General features: G+C 46.9%; 1 protein-coding gene across 1 annotated transcript in view; it reads right to left on the minus strand.

Annotated features, from left to right (window-relative positions):
* Positions 1-25,131, minus strand: part of LOC105491891 (myomesin 2) — a 100,541-nt gene that overhangs the window by 37,898 nt on the left and 37,512 nt on the right. The window contains 12 exon segments of the mRNA XM_071068671.1: positions 949-1,085; positions 1,652-1,696; positions 3,857-3,963; positions 4,056-4,212; positions 7,268-7,382; positions 8,973-9,151; positions 11,161-11,287; positions 13,648-13,835; positions 16,024-16,145; positions 17,609-17,783; positions 19,929-20,112; positions 24,244-24,371. Of these exon segments, the coding sequence (XP_070924772.1) occupies positions 949-1,085; positions 1,652-1,696; positions 3,857-3,963; positions 4,056-4,212; positions 7,268-7,382; positions 8,973-9,151; positions 11,161-11,287; positions 13,648-13,835; positions 16,024-16,145; positions 17,609-17,783; positions 19,929-20,112; positions 24,244-24,371 (1,664 nt within the window).

Below are 25,131 nucleotides of genomic sequence, written 5' to 3' on the forward strand. Positions count from 1 at the left end.
GAAAAGAGGAAATTTATCGAAACACAACCAATGGCTTCTCAAATATTCTCCGGACGAATAAGGAGTACCTATCATAATTGTTAGGATTCATTTTATACAATCAAAAGCAGAACCCAGGTGGTGTCTGGACCGTGACATAACATGTGCCTTTTTTGTTGTTGTTTTTGAGACAGAGCCTTGCTGTCACCCAGGCTAGAGTGCAGTAGTTCAATCGTAACTCACTGCAGCTCAGACCTCCCAGGCTCCAGTGATCCTCCCACATCAGCCTCCTAAGTAGCTGGGACTACAGGCAAGCACCACCATGCCCAACTAATTTCTTAATTTTTTGTAGAGATGGGATCTCTTTATGTTGCCCAGGCTGGTCTTGAACTCCTGGGATCAAGCAATCCTCCCACCTTGGCCTCCCAAAGTGCCGAGGTTACAAGTGAGAGCCGCCGTGCCTGGCCAGAACATCGCTCTCGACAGCCACACTGTCAGATCAGTCTGCCACACTAAGATTACTGCCCAAACAGGTAGGGAAGCCACAGAAACTTATTCCTCAGGGATGCCTTCCATGGGAAGCTGTCGGCAGGGGGATAATGCAGGGAGGCCTCTCTCACAATGGAACAAAAAATAGATACCTTCAAAACCATTATCAAGAATAAGTGGACTGATTCATCAAGGATATTTTCCCCACCTGACCTGAACCTTTTTCACAAAAACAAGCTCAAAGTCATTTTTAATTCCAACGGGCTCAGATTTTAAAGACTCCTGATGTCTCCTGTCACCCAGACCAAACCTTTGAACATTGTAAGAATCAACCATCTCCATTCATCTTGTCAACCTTCCACGCCCCAACCTTTAAGGCTCAAAAAGGGATGGAAACAGAGTGTTGACACTCAGTAACTGACCTACCACAACAAAGGCGGGCTCCCTGGAAAGCCAGAGATCACTCACACAGGAACTCACCTCGCTGTCAGAGACTTCTCTGTCGTTAATAATAAATCGGTAGCTGGCGTCTGGTGATAAGTGCTCAGCCTGGAGCCAGAAGCGAACCTGCCCCTTATCAAAAATCTCATAAGCTAATTCTGATTTCAGAGGAATTGCTACAGGAAGAAAAGAAATCGCAAGTCAATAATGCATGAATCCTTGTGAGGAAGAATAGCTGCAAATTGTAGGGAAATATCAATCCTAGTTATTAAATTTTTTGAGAATGCGAAACCCTGGAGTATTAGATTATGGAAGCCAAAAATAAAACATAAAACTTGAGTTAGCCTGTTGTCGCCTCTAAAGCCTCATACCACGTGAGTTCTCAGTTAGCTTTCCGGACGTGTTCGATGAGTAAAGATGCCTGGATTATTTCTATATTTAATGCAATTCAATAACAGAAGATTTCACTTGATAGGAAATGAAATCTTGGATTTCACTTGGATTAGGAACAGCTATACTAAACCCAAAATTCAGATCACTCTGTACGCAATGCCAAGTTTCAACAAGCTATAATATAAGCTAATATTTGTTTTAAATCAATAGGTTTCAATCCTGTGAGCTGGGATCAGGAAATGAGGCCATCCTTTCCCCAAAGCTGTTCCTCCAAGAGCTCATGCATTAATGAACACGGCTCTCCAGCAAGCGGCTATAAGCAGAGGTGCAGGGCTGGAGGCTTACTTACTGGGGTTCTTTATTTCATTGCTCAATGCCATCAAACGTTCAAGCTCTGAAACAAAGAAAAAGTATTTCAATTGATTTGGACCTGCACATTGAGAGGTTTGTAGACATCAGCAAGGCTACACACGAGCAAGATTGGAAACCCCAAGGATTTAATTGGAGGACACGAAAGGAATTTAAACTACAAGTCTGAGGGACATAGAGGATAGCTTTACCAAAACTTCACCATTTTAAGAACCCACCTAGTACAGGGGCAGCTGAGGACAAGGCAGGGTACAGTCAGGGGGATGAAGGAATTGGGGGCAGGGGCAGGTATATCCCTGGAATATAGGAAGACTTGGAAGACGAAAGGTTAAAGGGAGCCTTTTCCAGTTGCTTGCACTTAATGTGAGCTCTTTCCTAAAATTGATTGGACTGGCTGAGAACATGCTTGTGGCCTGTGACTTTCCTTCCCCTCTCAAGATTTCCTTCTTCAATCTCATTAAAGAAAAGGATACATACCACTCATTTCATCACCATAGTGTATTACCATGAATTTAAAAAAAAAGGAAGGAAGGAAGAAATAAAGCAAAAAAATAAATAAATAAACAAAATACACTGCATTCCTGAGAAAGTCCCAAGAGCAAGGTAAGAAAATCTGAGGCTCTAAGCCACTTCATTTTTCCTCCTTCCTTCCTAAAATTAGAATCGGAAACAAGATGGTGGTCTCTAAGGCCTTCAGGAACATGTCTCTTCAAAATGGAAAAATGAAGTCAGATTTCTCTGACCAGAAGTGAATTCACATTGGCAGCAGGTTTGACAGAGAGGACAGGCTTTCCCAGTTAAATCTTCTGGTAGGAATTTCCATACATGGAATGAGCTAAATCTTCAACTGCAAAGTTTCGCCTCAAATATATTTGAAGTCTATACACGATATGAGAGAGGCAGAAATTTTATCTTTTGCAAATACTTAAAATTAAGATGGAAATTTTGAAATGGTGCGGAGGAATGCATAGCTTTTCAGAATTCTTCAGGATGTCGTGAAGGTACAAAACTGCTGACCCTGGAGGCGGGGCCAGCAGAGGCTGCTTTAAAAGCATGCAAGTAGATTTTGGGTCCTTCCTTCCTCGCCCTGCCTGTGAGCGGTGAACTGAGGACCCCAGAAAGGCCTCCTCATTTGTCCGGCTGTGTCTTGTTAAATGTGCATGAGTTTTCCCGAATTTAACCAACATTGAGCCAGACCTGCACACTCAAGAAGCTGGGAGTGTGATTCTGGCTGCGCCGGCCATGGGTCCCTGCCCATCCTCCTGCCCAGCCCACAGCACCCATCCTGGGTCAGATGTTCTCAGATCACAGCCTCTGCATGATATCAACCAGGACAGTGATTGCTAACTAAAGGATCTGCTTGTCAATCGTAGGGCATCCCTGGAGATCATTTATGCCATCTGTGGAGAGCATTTTAATAGAAAACTTTTGGAAACTCACATGCCTTAAAGACCCAAAGAAACCCAGAGATCTGAGGATACCACCCAGCCCTACAAGGTCACGCTTCATCACTGCCCCTTCATTTTAAAATGTCTAAGGCTGACGCTGCCCTGCAGTGGGGTAGATGAGGGGCCACACAAATACACGTGATACCAGACAGTTAAAAAAAATCAGCCCTGCCTGCCTGAGACTGTGTGCCTGGTGAACTCAGATCTGTGAACCTACCTAAGAAAACTATTATTTTTCCCCTTGATTACTAAACAGACTTTTCTCACTTCTCTCTGCTGTCTTCCATTTGTAAGAGAACAGCAGGTTTTCACTATGGCAGTTAAACATTATTTCACGCATAAAAAAATTTTTCTTTGATCATCCAGATTTCTCATGTTGGAAGGAAGGGAAGACTCTTCCATCCGTAGGTCTCATTAATTTCATGGATTTCTTAGCTAATATGTTACCTTCTGCATACCAAACTATTAAAATGTGACTAAGATTCAACTTTAAAAGTACAAGTTGAAGGCTGTACAAGCAATATATCAGGACCAGAAACTGTTTGGTGGAAACAGTATAAACTTTAGAGTCTGTTTAATTTCTAAAGTAAGTTTTGGCTTATATATATAGCCCCTACCGCCAGCCTCCTGCAAACATACATCTTTTTTCTAAGCAAGTAAGCCTTTTCTATGTTGGCGTCAATCTTTAAAAGTGTGATAAAACCAAAACAGGCAAGGTTCTGCCATATAAGTATTACCTTCTGGGTCCAGAACAAAACTGGAGGACACTCCGTCTGTATCACTTACAGACACAGAGTAAGTCCCTAAATCCTCCTTATCCGGATTCTTTAAGTACAGCTTGGAGCTAAAAAGGAAGAAGAGTAGGTGAATGTCGATCATTTCTACTGGCAGGAACTTCTAAAAGTTTCCAATATCCAACTTCCAGGCCTGACTTACTGATCCCCCACGGTTTCGATTTTAAACCTCTCATCATCTGCAATCTCCTCGTAGGATTTACACCAGGTGAACTGAGATGCGTCTGTCATTTCCTGGCAGTCGAAGGCCAGGTAGATGTTGCCTTGCTCGTCGACACCAGCACTGATTTCCTTGGTGCCTGCGTAAGAAGAGCATGAGGTGAGCGGCTCAGGGACACGGTGTTTTTTCAACTCTTTTTTGGGAGAGGGTGATATGGTTTGGCTTTGTGTCCACACCCAGATCTCATCTCAAATTGTAATCCCCAAGTGTCAAGGGAGGGAGGTGATTGGATCATGGGGGTGGTTTCCCTCATGCTGTCCTCATGATAGTGAGTCTCACGAGATCTGACGGTTTTAGAAGCACCTGGCGTTTTACCTGCTGGCACTCATTCCGTCCTCCCGCTCTGTGAAGAGGTACCTTCTGCCATGACTGTAAGCTTCCTGAGGCCTCCCCAGCCATGAGGAACTGTGAGTCAATTAAACCTCTTTTCTATATAAAGCACCCAGTCTCCAATATTTCTTCATAGCAGCGTGAGAATGGACTACTACACAGAGGTTAGCCAAAGCAGAGACCTCATCTCACACCAAATCATCTGTTGCATTTAATGACCCAGGGCTGATCAGAGAGTCATGAGATAGAAAACACTTTAGGGAGGATCTGGAGGGGCTTGGTTGTTTTGTTGTTGCTGATTTTTTTAATTTATCACATTTCTGCCCACGTCCTTCTCTGCATCTCATACGACCGCAGAAAACCTATCAGGGCTGCCTCTCCAGGCCCTGAAGATCCTGTTCTCTCTGGAATCTCCTCCTCTGACCCTCAGGAGAAGCCCAGCAGCCATGTGCCCACCACGGAGCTTCCCCTTCACACAGCTCTGCCTTCTGCAAGGGGCCTTGCCTTGTCTTGTTTGGGAGTAGGGGTTGTTTGTGGTTTATTTGCTACTTTTTGATCCAGGTGAACATCTGGCCATGTGCAAGGCAGAATCTACGTCTTAGGAAGTAGATGTGTCCAATGACAAGACACATCTCAGCCTCTGCTGGTGAGTGGAACTGAGGCCATGAAGTATCAATGCTCTCGGGTTATGAAGAAGACACAGATGCAAGGAAAGCCAGGTGGCAGGGTGAGATGAAGCAACGAGAGGCCACCACAGAGAGCCATCAGGATCTTCACAGTCTGAGTCTGCACTGCTTCCTGACACTCAGGTCACACTCTGTGGCTGTGGTTTGGATGTGGTTTATCCCCTCAAAACTCATGTTGAAATGTAAAAGCCAGTGCAATGGTGTTGGGAGGTGGGGCCTTTAAGAGGTGATTAATGACTGGGGGCAGCAGCTCATGCCTGTCATCCCAGCACTTTGGGAGGCCAAGGTCAGCAGATTGCTTGAGCTCAGGAGTTCAAGACCAGCCTGGGCAACATAGTGAGACCCTGTCTCTATAAAAAATAGAAGGCCGGGTGCAGTGGCTCACGCCTGTAATCCCAGCACTTTGGGAGGCCGAGGCGGGCGGATCACGAGGTCAGGAGATCGAGACCATCCTGGCTAACACGGTGAAACCCCATCTCTGCTAAAAATACAAAAAACTAGCCGGGCGAGGTGGCGGGCGCCTGTAGTCCCAGCTACACAGGAGGCTGAGGCAGGAGAATGGCGCGAACCCGGGAGGCAGAGCTTGCAGTGAGCCGAGATCGCACCACTGCACTCCAGCCTGGGCGACAGAGCGAGACTCTGTCTCAATAAATAAATAAATAAATAAATAAATAAATAAATAAATAATAGAATAATAAAAATCTTTCTAAAAGAGGTGATGAGGTTGTTAAAATAGACTCATGTCTTTCTGGAAAGACTGGGTAGATTCTTGCCAATAACACAGATGTTGATTAGTTAAACTGGAGTGGACTAGTTCCAGTGAGAGTAAATGTTATAAAGCAAGGCTGCCTCCGGTGCTGGGTCCATTTCCACACACACCCAGTTCTCCACCGTGTTGTGGGGCAGTGGGAGGCCCTCCTCACCGGAGCCTCAGGAGCCACCACTGCAGATCCCGGCGCGTGCTTCTTAGACTTCCTGCCTCCAGAATCATGAGCCGAATAAACTTTTAAAAACAAATTACCCAGCCTCAGTGTTCTGTTACAGCAACACAAAATAGACTGTGTATCCTATGAATATGTGTCCTGCCTTCAGAAGTATTCACCCTTTTAAGGTTGACTCCAGGGAAGTTTTATTCATTGAAACCAAGAAAATGACCAACAGCTTTAAAATTTTCTGATAAAAATCCAGCAGTAATATTTTAAAAATGCCGTCCTTCCTGCACATGGTTTGATCATTCCAAGAACAACCCCTGCCAACCATGAAGATGACCCAACGTGCTCTCCTTCTAACCCAGGGCCATTAGTGCACAGGCAGAGATTTAAGTGCATACTTCATTTGCCCATCCAAATCTTTTTAAAATAACGACAAGACATCCATTCATTTATCCGTACACCCATCCATACATGCACACATAACACATGCACACTCTCCCATCTATTTATCCATATACCCATCCATATATACACATGTACACATAATACATGCACACTCTCCCATTCATTTATCCATATACCCATCCATACATACACATGTACACATAATACATGCACACTTTCCCACTCATTTATCCATATACCCATCCATATATACACATAATACATGCACACTCTCCCATTCATTTATCTATACAGCCATCCATACATGTATACATAATACATGCACTCTCTCCCATTAATTTATCCACATGCCCATCCCATTCATGCATGCATAATACATGTACACTCTCCCATTAATTTATCTACACACCCATACATAAACATATCATATATGCACACTCTTCCATTCATTTATCCACACATCCATACATCCATACATACACAGTACATGCACACTCTCCCACTCATTTATCCATACACCCATCCACACATCCACACATAATACATGCATACTCTCCCACTCATTTATTTATACACCCATACATAAACATACAATCCATGCACACTCTCCCATATATTTATCCACACACGCATACATACATGCACACATAATACATGCACCTTCTCCCACTCATCTATCCACACACCCATCCATACATACATAATACATGCACACTCTCCCCCCAAATCCTTGCTGTTCTGTAATTTTTGTTGTTTTGAATGACTGACAGCAAAGCCTTACCTGGTCTCGCCTCTACCAGCACGGGCTCTGACATGTCCGAGGGCTTCCCCACGCCGTTTGCATTGACTGCCCGGACCCTGAAGACATAGGTCTTACCTTGCTGCAGGTCACAGACCTTGAAACAACAGAGGAAACACCAGATGTGTGGAGGTAAAATAAAGATGACTTTGGAGTTTTTCAGATTGTATTATGAATAGACCTTTTCAAAAATAGCTTATTTTTCCAGTTGGAAACACGATACTTAATGAGCTAGAAAAGGAGGGAAGAGGAGATTCACAGCAGTGCAGAATTTGACTTTGGAGGAATAAACACATTTGCTACCAATCTGATAGAACCTCTTTCATTTTTTTATCTCTGCGTATTTTAAAGCAGAAGTAAGATCATACTGACTAGTTTATAATCTGGTGTTTATGTTTAACATAATTCTATGGAACTAATACAATTTTAAGTGTGATATTTAACTGTGTAAAATCATCATTGGGACATCAAAATTAAATCCATCTCTACTTGTACATACCTGGGTTATTCCTATTAAAACCTGCTTGGATAAACATCAATATAGAGTTACTAAGCTTCTAGTTGATTTATGTAGCTGATTCTTAGAAGCTGATTCGTCCATTCTAAAGAAACTGGCTGTTTCCTGTCGTCAAAGGGTTTCCAGAAGGTGTCACCCGTGGAAGGCCCTCTCGGCCTATGCTCGGGCACCGGACCCAGACGTGACTGTGCTTTAGGGAAGGACGCAGGCCCGCCCCACCACAGGGCCCAGCACCCAGAGAAGAAAACCTCTGGGTTAAGGCAGTTGGCAACTCAGCTGGAGCATGTAGGCCTCCTGGGGCTCAGTCCTTACACCTGACCCAGTAACTGAGGAACCGCAAGTGCTGAAAACCGAAACATTTGGAGAAAGAGAGGCTGGCGGAAGTGCCACGTTAAAGTTTTGCTCCATGTAGGAAAACTGTGTGTATACCTGTGTGTGATGTTCATCAAATGGACTTTAGCGATCACATGAATTAAGTAAATTCAATGCAGGGCATGAAGTGGAAGGACGTAACACAAAATGCATCATCCCTGTGGAAAGCACACAGACGTAGCCCATGAACAGACAATTAACAGCTATTAGACTGCGATGTGGAAGAACACAGGCGTGTCTGCGCAGCTCCCCAGGAGCGAACAGCATGTTGGTGTGAATGGAAGGAGGGCTCTGCGTCCTCAGGGCGCTGCTCCCCATCTGCTGGGACCCACGACGCGCGGCAGCTGCACCCTCCGCAGCCACGCCCCTGTCCTCGGAACAGGTTCACCTTGGGGCTCAGTGCTGGCTGGCACAGAGATCGACAGCACTTTCACACACAGGGAAACTCCAAGACAAAAGACTTACCTTTATTTTTTGTTGTTTGTTTTGTTTTGTTTTTGAGACAGAGTCTCGCTCTGTCACCCAGGCTGGAGTGCAGAGGCTCAATCTCAGCTCACTTCAACCTCTGCCTCCCAGGTTCAAGTGATTCTCCTGCCTCAGCTCCCCAAGTAGCTGGGATTACAGACACCTGCCATGGTGCCATGCCTGGCTAATTTTTTTTGTATTTTTAGTAGAGACGGGGCTTTTCCATGTTGGCCAGGCTGGTTTTGAACTCCTGACGTTAAGTGACTGGCCCGCCTCTGCCTCCCAAAGTGCTGGGATTGCAGGCATGAGCCACCACAGCCAGCCAAGACTCACCTTTAAATAACGGTTGGCCGTTGTCGTTTGATTGACAGTGATCCACTCTCCAGCATCCTCCTCCCTGAAGTCCACGAAATATCCAGAAACAGGGCTGCTGCCGGAGTACACGGGGGCCTTCCACAGCATGACCAAGGACGTGTCCCTGACCTCACAGAACGTCAAGTCATAGGCAGGACCTGCGAAGTCAGATGCCACCTTGCTTCTCTGCACACAGCCAGCCCAGCACACCCACCGCCTGACCCAGCCCCGGGGACCTACAGCTCCTCCGGGACGCCCCCCACCAGGACCATCCGCATCTGTTCCCCATCTGATGTTCATCAGCCTCTCTTGGAGAGCGGGGTAAGGAGGGCGCTCAGCGTGATGTTGGGGGTCGGGGAGGAGGGCCCAGCCTCATGCTCCTGCCACCCCCTCTTTGGGCATCGGGGCCATTGTGGATCTACATAGAATCATTCAGAAGTCCACCCTGCATCGTCGGGACCAGCAGATGCTATCACAGAGAGGAACGGTGTGCAGAAGAGGACGGGTTCTCAAGTTACCCTCCAAGGGGCTGGACACCTGTCAGTCATAGTCACTTAGGCAAGCACCTGGCCAGAAGCACATCGCTGCAGCCCTGTCCTCTACGAACACCCACGGCAACTCTGAGGGCGTGTGGTGCAGAGGCCCAGGTCCAGGCAAGCACCAAGCGGTGCAGGGGAACAGAGAGGCAGCCCCGCCCCATCCTCAGCCAGTCTCGCTGTGGCCTTGAGCCTTGAGAGGCCGTCTCCTATTAACCCTCAAAAAAGGCTCGGGAAACTAGAACGGCTTTTTCTTCTGCTGGTTTTCTAAGGTCCAAAATTTAATTTCATTAAAACCAGAAAGGCAGGAAGGCAGGAAAGAAGGTGGGAGGGAGGGAAGGAGAAAGGGAAGGAAAGAAGGAAAAAAGAAGGAAGGAAGGAAGGAAGGAAGGAAGGAAGGAAGGAAGGAAGGAAGGAAGGAAGGAAGGAGGGAGGGAGGGAGGGAGGGAGGGAGGGAGGGAAAGAAGGGAAGGGAGGGAGGGAGGGAGGGAGGGAAGGGAAGGGAGGGAGGGAAGGAAGGAAGGAAGGAAGGAAGGAGGGAGGGAGGGAGGGAGGGAGGGAGGGAAAGAAGGGAAGGGAGGGAGGGAGGGAAGGGAAGGGAGGGAGGGAGGGAGGGAAGGAAGGAAGGAAGGAAGGAAGGAAGGAAGGAAGGAAGGAAGGAAGGAAGGAAGGAAGGAAGGAAGGAAGGAAGGGAGGGAGGGAGGAATTTTCTAATTGACTTATTTATCTGGATTCTTAGCAGCTGATTTGCTAAGTCAAAAGACACTGACTGAAAGGAAAAAGGCAGTATACTCCGGCCGTAACATCGGAAAACACTCTGAACTTTGATCTTTTTCAGCTTCAACTTTCAGGATTTACTTTGTCAAAGTATGAGCATATTATCCATTGCATTTGATTCCTGATAGGTTAGAGGCAAAGAAATCAACATCTGGTACTTGAGAACTTGTGAAAACAAAGAGAAAATGTTAGCGGGGCACAGTGGGTGACGTGAACCTGTGATCCCGGCTATTCATGAGGCTGAGGTAGGACGACGGCTTGAGGCCAGGAGTTCAAGACCAGCCTGGGCAATGTAGAGACCTCATCTCAGAACAAAAAATCAGTAGAGTACTAGCTAAATAAATGCAGATCTGCAACAATTGGCCTTTTAGAACTGGAAGCCCCGAGATCCCCAAATGGCGTGAGAGGACAGCAGGAGCTAACCCACGAATGAGAACCCTGTTGTGCCTCCCAGCTGGGGCCCAGGCTCGCACCTTCCCCTCCAGCTGTGACCCTCTCTGCCTGCTCCTTTGGGGTAGGTGACCTGGGCCAAATCCTTGTCATAGGTCAGGGATGCATGGGAAGCTGTCCCTCCCCCACAGTCTGGATCCTCCTGTGCTCCCTCCCACCTCACCCTCAGGGCCTCCTACTCTGCCCTCATCACTGGCCTGTGGACCATGCACAGCCCAAACTAGACGCTGGGCCTGCCTGATTCACAGCCCTGCACTGCACCTGGCACACGGTGGCTCTGCGGCTGCGGGTGTCAGAGGAACAGCATGCCGTGAAGGCTGGCGAGGCCTGAGCCACAGCCACAGAGGCCCCTTCCCAGCCAGCCTGTGCGCTAGAAGGCAGGTGTCCCGGGGGCAGCGACTCACCGGGCTCTGGCATGGTCCAGGCCTCACACTTGAAGTGCTCACTGGGGTCCGAGGGCTCCCCAATGCCAGCCAGGTTGATGGCAGCAATTTTGAACTCGTAGAGTGAGCCTTCCGTCAAGCCGTCCACCTATTCGGATTTTGTTTAAATTAATACATGAGATAAAGGATGTATTACAGTCCACTGAGGCAGAGGATTTGTTATAACTGGTTTGTGAAATAAAATATGAGAGGAAGGAACCGTGTCGGGAAATTGGACCAAATATTTCAGGAAGGCCCTTGATGGAGCCCGACAAGCAGCAGCCACGTGAAACCTTACGTGTCCCTCACTCAATCCCCAAAGGCTCCTACGGGGGTCGGGGACAGGTGATACCCCAGCGGCAGGTAAGGAAACTGAGGCACAGAGAGGCGACGGTCACCCAGGGCCAATGCAAGGGCAGAGGCCTGGAGGAGACAGGCACTCAGGCCACGTACTGGCCCCTGAGCAGGCCCTGCCCTGGACCCAAGGCGGGGTCACCCTGGGGACAGAGCCCACCACATCCCCTACACTCAGACTCTACAGGACAAGAGCCCCTGGGCTGCCCAGGTCCTTGGGGTGCTGCAGTCCAGGGCCACCCACCAGGCCCTCAGGGACACTGTCTGGCTGGAGGACAAAGCACTAGGGAGGCCTCTGGCCAACACTACGAGCCTCGACTCCACAGGGCTAGTGGGACAAAAACACTATCTGGGTAAACACTGTCTCGAAAAATAGCTTCCAAAGTAAGATATCTGAGGATAAACGGCTTCGGTCCATGGTGACAGCCTTCATCCTCCTCACTGGACGAGCTGCGAAGCATTCAGAAAGTAAGCAGGTACTTTTCTCAGGAATCTTGTACCGAGTAAAGAACTGTTGTGCCGAGCGAGGTGACCCCAGGACAAAAGGACAGACACTCTGCGATCTCGCTCAGATGTGGAATCTGAAACAGCAGCACTCACAAAGACGGAGAGCGAAAGGGCAAGTGCCAGCTGGCGGGGGCGCTGGACAGAGGGACAAAGTTCCAGCAGGAACAGGAGGGGCGAGTCCTGGTGCTTCCTGCACAGCTTGGGGATGAGTTAGCCCATAATAACGTGTTGTAGACACATTTCAAAAACATTTTTAAATAGATTTTAAGCTGAGCATGGTGGTTCATGCCTGTAATCCCTGCACTTTGGGAGGCCAAGGCGGGCGGATCACCTGAGGTAAGGAGTTCCAGACCAACCTGGGCAACATGGTGAAACCCTGTCTCTACTAAAATAATACAAAAATTAGCCGGACGTGGTGGCATGCGCCTATAATCCAGCTACTCGGGAGGCCGAGGCAGGAGAATTGCTTGAACCCGGGAGGTGAAGGTTACAGTGAGCCAAGATCATGCCACTGCATTCCAGCCTGGGTGACAGAGTGAGATTCTGTCTCAAAAAATAAATAAATGCATAAATAAATAGATTTTTAAATGTTCTCACCACAAAAAAATTATAAGTATTGGGAGGCAATGGAGATGTTAATAGCTTGATTTAATCATTCCATAATGTAAACATATATTAAAATATCACATTGTACCCCCTTTATACGTACAATTATTATTTGTCAATTGAAAATAAAACAATTTTTAAGTTGAGAACATTTAGACATTGTAAGGGGTCAAAACAGAGGTTGAACGCGGGCAAAATATCAGTCACATCACAACAAACTGGGAAGTTGCCTACATATCATAATATGTGTATAAAATATTGAAAATATATTATAAAGAGATATATTTATAAGGCAGAATTTTCTAGTAGACAAAGATTAGATCTTCTAAGACCTTACCGCCTCCACAAAGGAAAGCCCTCCTGTTGGAGTGTGACTCCCCAGGGGTCTGTGGCTCACCAGGGTCAGGATGGGAGCTGCAGTGTGAGATGAAGGCCATTCATCCATGCTCAGATGAGGGGTCAAGGGTCGGGCAGGGAAACAGGACAATGGCTGCCAAGGGTGTGTCTGTCCTTGCTACACTCTGCACCTGAGCACCATGGGCACCGCGGCAAGGGACTCTCTTGGAGGCTTGACATACAAGAATGTCTCAGGGAAGCGGTGGGTGACAAGCAGAGAGCCAACATCACTCTTCCTAAACATTCTGCACGACTCTCCCCTCAGGCTCACACGTGAGACTCCATCCCTGCCCTCCAGGCCTCAGCGTCTGGGGCAAGGAACATTACCACGGTACTGGGACCAGATGCTGGTCACACCAGAGGTCATGGACTCATTGTCAGACCCACTCCACCACTGAGCTCCCTTCTTCACTGCTTCTCAAAAAGAAAAAGAATATGATTCCTAGGATCTTTTTAGCTCCAAAACTTCATGATCTCATGATACTATTTTTTAATCCATTTTTGTGTCTATCAAATTATCTAATGTCATCAAACGCGGAAACATTGCCCAAAAAATGTAAAGAACCACCCAGGCAAAAATAAACAAAGAAATAAAAACCAACCGACCGTTAGGATTGTCTGTTTGCTGGGTGAGGAATTGACCTCGTGCCAGTTTTCATGGTGAACTTCGCGCTTGTCCAGGTAGTAGCCCAGGATGGGCGAGCCACCGCTGAATTTCGGGACCTTCCAGCCGAGGGTCATGGAGTGGCCGTCACAGTTGAGGAGTGTGATCCCATAAGGATGGGACGGGACGGCTGCAAGGAAGCACAGCCAGGGAGTTACCGAGGGCCTCAGCTGGGGGTTTTGTCCCGGGGCAGCCAGCTCTAGTGTGGCGGAGTGAGGAGGAAGCAACGTGGAGAAGGGCCTGAACACTGTGCCCTCTGATCCCTCTTAACCCACATTTAACCACCTTGGTCTTTACACCCTTTTAAAGGGGATGAGTATAAAAAGAAATCAAAAGTTTATCTCCTGTATATGTATTGCTATTTCTAAGTGTATCCACTAAGATTTCCATAGGACAAGGGTGGTGAACCGTTTGAATCTGGTGTGAACATTTGACACAGCAGAAGATGGCCGGTCCACCCTGCCCCGTGAAAGAAGCTTCGAGAAGGAGCTTTCACCTTTACAACCATAAGGAATAACTACTCAGCATCTGTGGCCAGAGATGACAGATACGATTCCAGTTTGTTTTAATTCCCCACACAGTTACAGGAGCTTCAGGTTCCTTCAAATGAGTGTGAATTTGTGTTTCCCTGTTTGAGCAGGGCATTCGAAACAGACCACCTTCTCCTAACCAGTCGAGAATGGATGGGCCTGAGTCTGCTTTGCCCAGCTCTGAGTCACCTCGATGTGGCCATCCTCTGGTACCTGAGACACAGGTGACTAGAGTTAAGTGATTCTTATTGTAGAATAAAAACAGGTCAGGTGCGGTGGCTCATGCCTGTAGTCCCAGCACTTTGGGAGGCCGAGGCAGGAGGACTGCTTGAGCTCCTGAGCTGGAGATCAGCCTGGGCAACATGGTGAAACTCCATCTCTACAAAAAATCAAAAAGTTAGCTGGGCTTGATGCTGCGTCCCTGTGCTCCTAGCCCATCAGGAGGCTGAGGCATGAGGATCACTGGAGCCCAAAAGCTCAACGTCACAGGGAGCTATGATCGCACCACTGCACTCCAGCCTGAGCAACAGAGCGAGACTCTAAGTCTAAAAAGAAAATTACGGGTTTTCCTTTAGTAGGAATGACTTTAAAAAGAAAATGGGAATGTTTGAAAGTCCCTCATGGAAAAAATTGAGAGATTAATCTTAAAACAAAAGAGTCAGTGCTATGGTACCCAGCTAGGTGTTATCAGATTTGACATTCCTTGGAAATCCAACAGCAATCTCATTAGAAGACAAATTTTAATTTCTGAAAATGTAGCAAATTTAGTCAGAGATGAAAAATCATCAAGGAGCAACACAGTTCCCTCTGAAGTGGGAAGATAATACTGTGAATCCAAGTGTGTTGTGTGTGGCCTTTGTGTTTCAACATGTTTCTGAGTATGTGCACTTACTTGGCATGGTGAATTTCATGAGAAAGCAAAGCCAGGAGGCTGCAGCACAGCTTGACACAGCAACTGTTCTAGGGAGGGTCCCTGAGATTTAGGATCCCAATTGTCTCGTTGGATCAAAATAATAAAAACTGTTAAACACCACTATTTACCAACAAAGTCACAAAGTTACATAAACGTGACATTCTCTGAAGTGATTAAAGTTCCTTAAACTGAGAACAGGCCATTGATGTTGCTGTATTTTACCACATATTTTGAAAAGAGAAATGTATCCCCTATAGCACACATATACATATATATACACACATGATCGTACATATATATGTACACACACACACATATATATATATACACACACACACAAGATCGTACAATGGTGCCATCTTGGCTCACTGCAACCTCCTCCTTCCGGGTTCAAGTGATTCTCCTGCCTCAGCCTCCCGAGTAGCTGAGACCACAGGCATGCGCCACCACGCCCGGCTAATTTTTATATTTTTAGTAGAGACGGGGTTTCACCATGTTGGCCAGGGTGGTCTCAATCTCTTGACCTCATGATCCAGCCACCTCAGCCTCCCAAAGTGCTGGGATTACAGGTGTGAGCCACCACGCCCGGCCTACAGCATACATTTTCACACGAGTACAGGTATTTGGCAACACATGTGACCTCTAATAATGTCTTCTATTTTTAATTTGCATTTTATTAGCATATTATCATTTCTCCCTCATTTCTAAGATGAGCAGCCAACCGAGAGGCTTCAAAGAAATGCATGTTCTCTGTTCAACAATCGAGTCCCCTTTTTCCCTCCAATAAATTTCCGAAAGGCATCATAAATGTTTATTCATGCAGAAATGACAGTGTACGGGAGCCATCGGCCCAGAACAGCCTGTGAGTGACTTACTGAGTGCAGCCTGCACTTTTATGACGTCCGATTCCTGGGAATTTTCACTCATTCCCACGGCATTGACCGCCTTGACTCGGAAGATGTACTGCTCTCCCGTGGTTAAGCCGTGCACCACGAACCTGAGAAACACAGGGATCAGGGTCAGAACTGCCAGGCTCCACTTTTTCTCTCCTGCAGCAGAAGCGAAAATCATCCTGAACGCTCCATAAAAAATGTTTATGGATGACATACATCCTTCATTTTCAATTCCAGTTAATTAGCTCAACATTTAGAGTCTAAAAGTAAGGTCACAGCACCCAATTATAGCCGGAGCTGACTACACGTGGTGTCAAAGCCACTTGTTCTGTGAGTTCACCTTTGCTTTTGCACTTTCTGGGCCTCGTCTGGATCAAAGGTCTATTATCCAACAGTATGCCATTCCTTATCTAAAAGAACCCATGTATGTAAAACTTAGTGAGCGGTAATCACACTGCAGTGGTTAGAGGCCAAGACTTGGAAGTCAGAGGGACTAGACTCGAATACTGGCTTTGACACCTCACAGATCCTCACAGATTTTATGGCCTTAATCAAGCTCCTTAACCCCTGTAAGCCTTCGTTTTTCTATCTGTAAGATGGGGATAGTTCCTACCCCACAGTATTGTTGCAGACACTACATGGAAAACTCGGTGGAGAACTTAGCACAGGTGCCTTGTGTATGGAAGGTACTCAGTCTGTGTAAGCAATTATTACTTATCATAGATAGTCAATAAATACTCACTAACCGTTTCCCTGTACTGGAATCATGTTTTAAGTTTCTTATTCTGATCGATATTTCCACATTTGGTGTGGGCTGTGAAGAACATCTAATCGTTATTCTTTTCGATGACATCTCTTTTTGTTAGCCACCGCTTTTTACAGTGTATTTTTTTCAGATTGTAAAAGGAGAAATGGCTGAGCCATAATTGATCATTCATCCACAAGGGTGGTTCTGACAGCTGCCGACATTTTCCTAAGACGTGTATCCCAGAGAAGCCTAATACCTCAGACATCCCTGCACACTCAGCAGGCAGCAGGAGGAAGGGTCTCCAAAGGCAGGGTCGCTGGCTTTCCCCTGCAAAGCAGCCAGCATCCCCCCAAGCTGCCCCCACCCCCCCAACAAGTGAAGAGTTGGCGCCCGGTGGGGTCTCCATCAGGCGCTAGAGAATAGAACTACCAGGCACGTGATCAAAGCAACTTTCAAGTTCAAAAAAATCAATATGAAAAAAATAAAACGACTTTCACATTGTAGTCGCTATTTTTAACTCTGCTATTCAAAGAAAAGGCCTAAGTGCTAATTATGTCAGGAAAAAAAAAACAGGTTCTGAAACTCTCCTTTCATCCATAAATAAATCGTTTCGGTCAAGATGAGCGAGTACAGCAACTAGCTCATCCAAGTGGTCAAACTGTAAATTATACAGTCCTCGTGCGTGGCTAACACAGACTCATTTATACAGAAGCCTTGTGGCCGTGGTACTCCCTGTGCCAGGGCCACGGGGGCCTCAACAGTCTTGCTTCTCATGCTTTATTTCAGGGCTGACTCCAGGGCTGGGGAAGGAGGCCACACCTGTTGTATCCGATGGGCTTGTGGTTGCAGGGCTCCCAGTGGTTGGTTCCGGCCACGCAGCAGTCCACGTAGTAGCCCAGCAGGTCCTCCTCATGCTTGGGTCGGTCCCACTGCACCACCACCGACGTCTTGGTGTTTCGGGAAGCAAGAACCCGACCCGGAGCAGAAGGGACAACTTTTTGTAGGAAACAAAAGGAGTGGTGAGATGGCATCAGAGCTTTGGAAGCTGCACCAGAGATCTTCCAGCCCTTTCCACAGGGAACTGGACAGCCAGGTTGGGGGCTTTGGAAGAAATTCAGACGAGGGGTCCGGGAGCAGGAGAGGAGCCCAGGGCCGACCACCCAAGGGCCGTTGGGAGGTGCTGGTCTCTCCTATCTCTTCCCAAGCTCCACACAACTCCTAGAGACACAGGATGACATCTATCCTGAAGCCTCCTGTCCCCCACCAAAGCAGTTAAAAAAGATCCTCTGTTGGCACTGGGGATGAGGCTACCTGGGTAATAACTATTTTTTGGACTGGAAATTAACCAATTTTAAGAAAGTAAGACTCAATTTTATCAGATCTGTTGGAATCTCCCAGGGGCACTCAAAATTTAATCATGACCTGACCATTAGATCTTCTCATCTGGTGCCAGGCCCCACTAGTGGACTGTGGACTGGGGTCCGGTAAGGCCTTGGGGCCACCTGTGTCCTCCGTGCTGGCCACCTGGGCCACACCCCACAGTGTTTCTCAATGATGGACACTGTCATTTTTCACATGCGTCATAAAGCACAAGAAGGCTGGGCCCTGCTGAGAGACAGCTGGTCTCGTCAAGCCTGTGGTTCTGGGTATGAGTTCTAAGAGCTTTGATTAAAACCAGAGCCAGATAGAAACTTGAGGATGCCCTGGAGGCAGCTGGCCTCATGACCTCGTTCATTTCCATATCTGGCTTTCTCAGGAAACAGGACATAGAGAGAGAGGGAGGAGGGCACCCAGGCACTCAGAACTGTGTTCCTGACACCAACGTGCCTCCCACGAAGGCTTCTGGGGATTTCCAGGGTACCTCCGCTTACATGCTAGTTAATTGCCATCCATGAAGGAGTTATGACTCCAGGGACTGCAATTCAGAATTTCTGTAATTTGTATGTGCAACCTTCCAAGAGGGACCGTCAAGCCAGATGGATAAGAAACTCTAGTGCCTGGCTGGGCACACTGGCTCACACTGGAATCCCAACATTTTGAGAGGCCAGGGTGGGAGGATCCCTTGTGTTCGGGACTTCAAGAGACTGGCCTGGGCAATATGATGAAACTCTCTCTCTACAAAACAATTAAAAAAAAAAACACTAATTAAAAAAAAACAAACCCTAGTGTACTTAAAATTTGAATTACTTTAAAAGTGACCATTGCAGAGAAAAGGGAGCACTTATACACGGTTGGTGGGAATGTAAATTAGTTTGACTATTGTGGAAAGCCATGTCATGATTCCACAAAGAGCTAAAAAAAAAAAAAAAAAAAGAACTATCATTCCACGCAGCAGTCCCAGGACTGGGTACACACCCAGAGGAACATAAATCATTCTACCATAAAGACATGTGGATGCAAATGTTCATTGCAGCACTGTTCACAATAGCAAAGACATGGAATCAACACAAATGCCTATCAATGACAGATGGGATAAAGAAAATGTGATACGTATATACTGTGGAATACTATGCAGCCATAAAAAAGAACGAGACCATGTCCTTTGCAGGAACGTGAGTGAAGCTAGAGGCCATTATCCTTAGCAAACTAATGCAGGAACAGAAAACCAAACACCAAATGTTCTCACTCATAAGTGGGAGCTAAAGGATGAGAACACATGGACACATAGAGGGGAACAACACACACTGGGGACTATCAGAGGGTCTAGGGTGGGAGGAGGGAGAGGAGCAGGAAACGTCACTAATGGCTACTAGGCTTGGTACCTGGGTGACAAAATAATCTTTACAACAAACCCCCAGGACACAAGTTTAACTATGTAACAAACCTACACATGGACTCCTGAACCTAAAATAAAAGTTAAAAAAAAGTTTAAATAAAACAATGAAAGTGACCATTTCCTAACCATATTTTCAACTCACTTACTAGTTTCATAAAGAGAAGATGGAGCTTTGGAGAAATGTCAAGAACCAAACAAAACATGGCAGAGAGCTCTTAATCTCTCGTAAAGTGAAGTTTAAGTCCATTTGAACTTCAACTCGTTTATAACATTAACGTCTTTATTCACATAATTTAAGGCTATTTGGTGTCAACCCCACTCTTAGCCCGTCCTGACTTGGGGCCACCCAGGGTGACAGCTCACCGGTCACGTCCTGGGCCTCAATGGGGGACGTTATCTCCGATGGCTCGCTCAGGCCATGCCGGTTGGCTGACAGCACTCGGAACACGTACGACTTCCCCTCCATGAGGTCAAACACAGCATATCTCGGGGACCTCACGGCCGTCTGGGCGTTGACTCTCTGCCAGCTGCCGCTCCCCACCACGGACTACAAAGAGAAACGAGACTGGCGGTGAAAACTGAGAGGTTTCCAGAGGCGTGTGGAGGAGAAAGAAATGCTCTGTTCTCTCTAACCCAGGTCCACCAGGCTCGCCCACCGTGTCTCGCACACAGAGGATGGCCATGCATCTTTTCTGAGTTTTATGAAACATGATGCCAGTTTGGAGAAGGAAGTCACAAATTACCCAAAGTTGATCATATTTACTAATAAATATTTTTCCATTAAAGTAAATTATTAAACATAGAAAACGTAAGAGAATCAATACACAGGTGGTAGTTTTAGCAAAATAGAATTAACCTGCAAATAATAAAAGATAATTTAGAAGTATATTTGCAAAGTTCCATCATAACTCAGTGGTTCACATTTCAATTTAAAATTATTACCATATTGCACCTACTTGCAGTAGTGATAAAATGACAGCAATCAAAATGACTCTCCATGCAGTAAGACACACGATGATATGTTCATAGATTAAAAACCACATAGCCAGTTAAATTACTGTGAAAAGATATTTAGTCTAATAAGAGGAATTACGTTATTTTGTGGAATGTAACACAGAATGCAAATGGTATGATATAACAAGTACATTAAAATCTATGGAGTAAAAGACTATAACTATATGTACCACACTCTAATACAACTATTTAATATGGTGGAATTATTGTTGATTTTAATTGCATTCCATGTAACTTCTCTGTCTTTCCCAAATTTTATATACTGCTTATTTATTTTTTATCTTTCATAATTACTTTAAAAACCTTGATTACATTTTATTTTATTTTTTCACATAGAGATAAAACTCCTTTTTTGAAAGCAGTTTTGTGGTAGTAAAAGCTGGATATACATTGACCCTGGTCAGTCTGCTGAAAATTTCAGATAGCAACCCAGACTTCTAGAAATCAGACTCATATTTGAAGGGATTTTCTCTCATTTTGGTGGAAGTGAAAAGTCGCTATTTTGCATCTGCCCCAGGCGTTCGCGGTGGGAGCCTCCAGGGCGTCACGGGCCTGAGGCCCTCACAACCCCAAGCAACTGCAGTCCAGGTGTCTATAGGAGAGCTTCCTCTCCTACCTCAGAATGTGGGTCCACAAAGGGAAGGCTTATCCACGGCTGGGGGAATGTCAGTTAGCTCAGTCACTGTGGAAAGCAGTGCAGAGACTTCTCAGAGAACCTAAAGCAGAACTACCATTCCATCCAGCAATCCCATTCCTGGGTATGTGCCCAAAGGAAAATAAATCATTCACCCAGAAGATGCATGTGCTTGTATGTTCATCGCAGCGCTGTCCACAGCAGCAAAGACATGGACTCAACCCTGGGGTCCATCAACGGTGGACTGCAGAGAGAAAACGTGGTGCCTCCACACCATGGAATACTACACAGCCATAAAGAGGAACGAAATCATGTCCTGTGCAGCCACATGGGTGCAGCTGGAGGCTGTTATCCTAAGTGAATTAACACAGGAACAGAAAACCAAATACTGCATGTTCTCACTTATAAGTGGGAGCTAAACACTGGGTACGCATGGACACAAAGATGGCAACGATAGACATCGAAACCTACCAGACAGAGCAAGGGCTGGAAAACCACCTATGGTGTACAATGCTCACTACCTAGGTAAGGAGATCAATTGTACCTCGAAATCAGTATCACACAATATACCCTTGTCAGAACTTGCACAGGTACCCCCTGAAGCTAAAATAAAAGCTGAAATTACATTTTCTTAAAAATGTGTTTACTGCAAAGGCATAAGAATGACACAATGGGCCGGGCATGGTGGCTCAAGCCTGTAATCCCAGCACTTTGGGAGGTCGAGGCGGGCGGATCACGAGGTCAGGGGATCGAGACCATCCTGGCTAACACGGTGAAACCCCATCTCTGCTAAAAATACAAAAAACTAGCCGGGCGAGGTGGCAGGCGCCTGTAGTCCCAGCTACTCGGGAGGCTGAGGCAGGAGAATGGCGTGAACCCGGGAGGTGGGGCTTGCAGTGAGCTGAGATCCGACCACTGCACTCCAGCCTGGGTCACAGAGCGAGACTCCATCTCAAAAAAAAAAAAAAAAAGAATGACACAATGGACTTTGGGGACTGGGGAAAAAAAAGACTGGGAGGGCGGGCGAGGGATAAGACTACAAATACGGTGCAGTGTATACTGCTCAGGTGATGGGTGCACCCACATCTCACAAATCACCACTAAAGAACCTACTCATGTAACCAAATACCTCCTGTACCCCAATAACTAATGGAAAAATAAAATAATAAAAATTACAAAAAAAGTGTGTCTGCCATGTCATCAATACCGACCGCAGGTGGTTCTGCCCACACACTGGCTCGACGGTACAGTCCTCTTTCTAAAACTGTGTTTGCAGGACAGGTGCTGTGGCTCACCTGGCCTGTCAACACATTGAAGCGCCTGTAATCCCAGCACTTTGGGAGGCTGAGGCAGGAAGATTGCTTGTGCCAAGAATTTGAGACCAGCCTGGGCAACACGGCGAGACCTCCTCTCTACACAAAAAATTAAAAATCAGCTGGGTGTGGTGGTGCACACCTGTGGTCCCAGCTACTCTGGGGGTTAGGAGGCTGGGGAAGAAGGACTGTTTGAGCCCAGGAAGTGGAGACTGCAGTTAGCCATGACTGTGCCACTGCACTCTAGCCCGAGTGACAAAATGAGACCTGGTCTCAAAAATAAAAATAAAAGTGTGTTTGCAAACTTGGTGTTTCTGGGATTGGTGGAGGATGAGGGGAATGAGGGGCCTGAGAAAATACCTTCCACCCCAGGAGAGCCCCACAGAGGGACTGACCACTTGTATTTTTGTAACACAAATAACGATATTTTGTCACCCAGAATTAATAATGTAATGTTTACCCTGAAATAATTCCAGTTTCTACCCCCTAGATAGCACGCATTGCAAATAAGCAGAGAAGCCCAGAGGGCCCTCCTCCATTCTGGAGTCTGAAATATGGTTCATTTCCATTTCTGTTTCCGCCATGCTGCATTGAGTGGTGCTGGATGTGATTATTGTACTAGGTGGCATAAGCTTATATATGTTATATTCTCTGTCACGTGCATACCGTCTATTGGATTACATATTATAATATAAATTTTGTATCACAAAACCATAGTTACAGCCTTTGTAGGACATTGGAGGCTTATCCAACTGTGGTCTACAACCCAATAGAGGGTCACCAAGTCAGATCTGTGGGTCACAACCTGTGTTTTTAATGTGACAGGACAGGCTAAAAAGAGAATGTGTGCTGGGTGAGGTTATCATTTGTGAAATTCTGTAGGTTACCTACATACACGTGTGTGTGATTACAGAACTGCAATATACAATGTATTTTGTATTTCTTTGTACGCATTCAGGAAAAAAAAAAAAAAAAAGCCTTCTATTGGATGATCTGGCAATTCTAACGCTTCTCCGTCTTGTGTGAATTTCCTCTACACGATTGCCACCCAGTGGCCATACAGCTTGTGCACAAGCACGGCCAGTGAGGAATCTGGAATCCCCAGACATAGGTGCTTGGAATGCTGCAGCAGGAAGGAGATGGTGGAACCCTCCACGGGGCAGTGGAGAACACGGGCACCCAGAGAGGAAAGCGACTCCCTGCTCACACAAAGGTGCAAAGTCGGGCTAGGGCACAGCCCAGCACCCGGTGCCAATTTCCGCCCCGGCTGTGGTGTGACCTCATGTTCCCCAGCAACGTGCAGGGTCTGGACCCACTGATGGACCATCTTTAAAACACAGCAAACACGACAGTGTGGGGCCACACTGAGATCACAACAGTGTGGGGCCACACAGAGATCACGACACTGGGGCCACGCAGACATCATAACACTGTGGGTCCACACAGATATCATGACACTGTGGGGCCACGCAGAGATCACGACAGTGGGGCCACGCTGAGATCACGACAGTGGGGCCATGCTGAGATCACGACACTGGGGCCACGCAGACATCATGACACTGTGGGGCCACGCAGAGCTCACGACAGTGGGGGGCCACGCAGAGCTCACGTCAGTGGGGGCCACGCAGAGATCACGACAGTGGGGGGCCACGCAGAGCTCACGTCAGTGGGGGCCACGCAGAGATCTGCTTTTCCAGGACACAGACTGAGAGTTTACCTTCTCGATGAAGTACATGAGTGGGTCCTTGCCACGGGGAGTGGGTGGCTCCCAGCTGAGGACGACATAGTTTCTGCTGATCTCAGAGGCGTGCACATTGGTGGGAGGCCCTGGAACCTGGACGTCACCTGGAGGAATAATAAACTCGGTGAGTGCTGGAGGACCCCCATCAGCCTCGCCGTGGCCCACCTCGGGGCACTGGAGGATGCTGCCACATGGGTATTGCACTTTGCCCACCTCGGGGCACTGGAGGACGCTACCACATGGGTATTGCACTTTGCCCACCTCGGGGCACTGGAGGACGCTGCCACATGGGTATTGCACTTTGCCCACCTCGGGGCACTGGAGGATGCTGCCACATGGGTATTGCACTTTGCCCACCTCGGGGCACTGGAGGATGCTACCACATGGGTATCGCACTTTGCCCACCTCGGGGCACTGGAGGACGCTGCCACATGGGTATTGCACTTTGTCTTATTTCCATTGGGAAAAGCAAACAAACCCCAAAGATCTGCTTCTTCGGAACCAGAGGATAAGGTGCCATTAGATCATTTTTGCTTCCGATACAGATATAAGGCAGTTCATAAGAAAGGAATCTCATCTGAAAGTCTTCCAGAGATTCTGCTGGAAGAGGGGGAAGGATTTACCAGAAGAAACCAGGCATTGCATCTGAAATGGAGCCCTGACTGCACTGGGAATCTGTGCAGAGAACGTATTCGCAGTCTGTGTTCTGCAATACGAAGCACCGCGGAACGAGGTGGCCCCACCGCTAAGGATCCCCTCCAGATTCTTTCTTTATACCGTGTGCCCTCAGAGCACTTAAATTATGCATCTGCTTCTAAAGCACCTTGCCTGCTCCTCCCTCAGAAGCTCAGTACCATATTCACA

The sequence above is a fragment of the Macaca nemestrina genome, chromosome 8, assembly GCF_043159975.1.
Source record: "Macaca nemestrina isolate mMacNem1 chromosome 8, mMacNem.hap1, whole genome shotgun sequence".
NCBI lineage: Eukaryota > Metazoa > Chordata > Mammalia > Primates > Cercopithecidae > Macaca > Macaca nemestrina.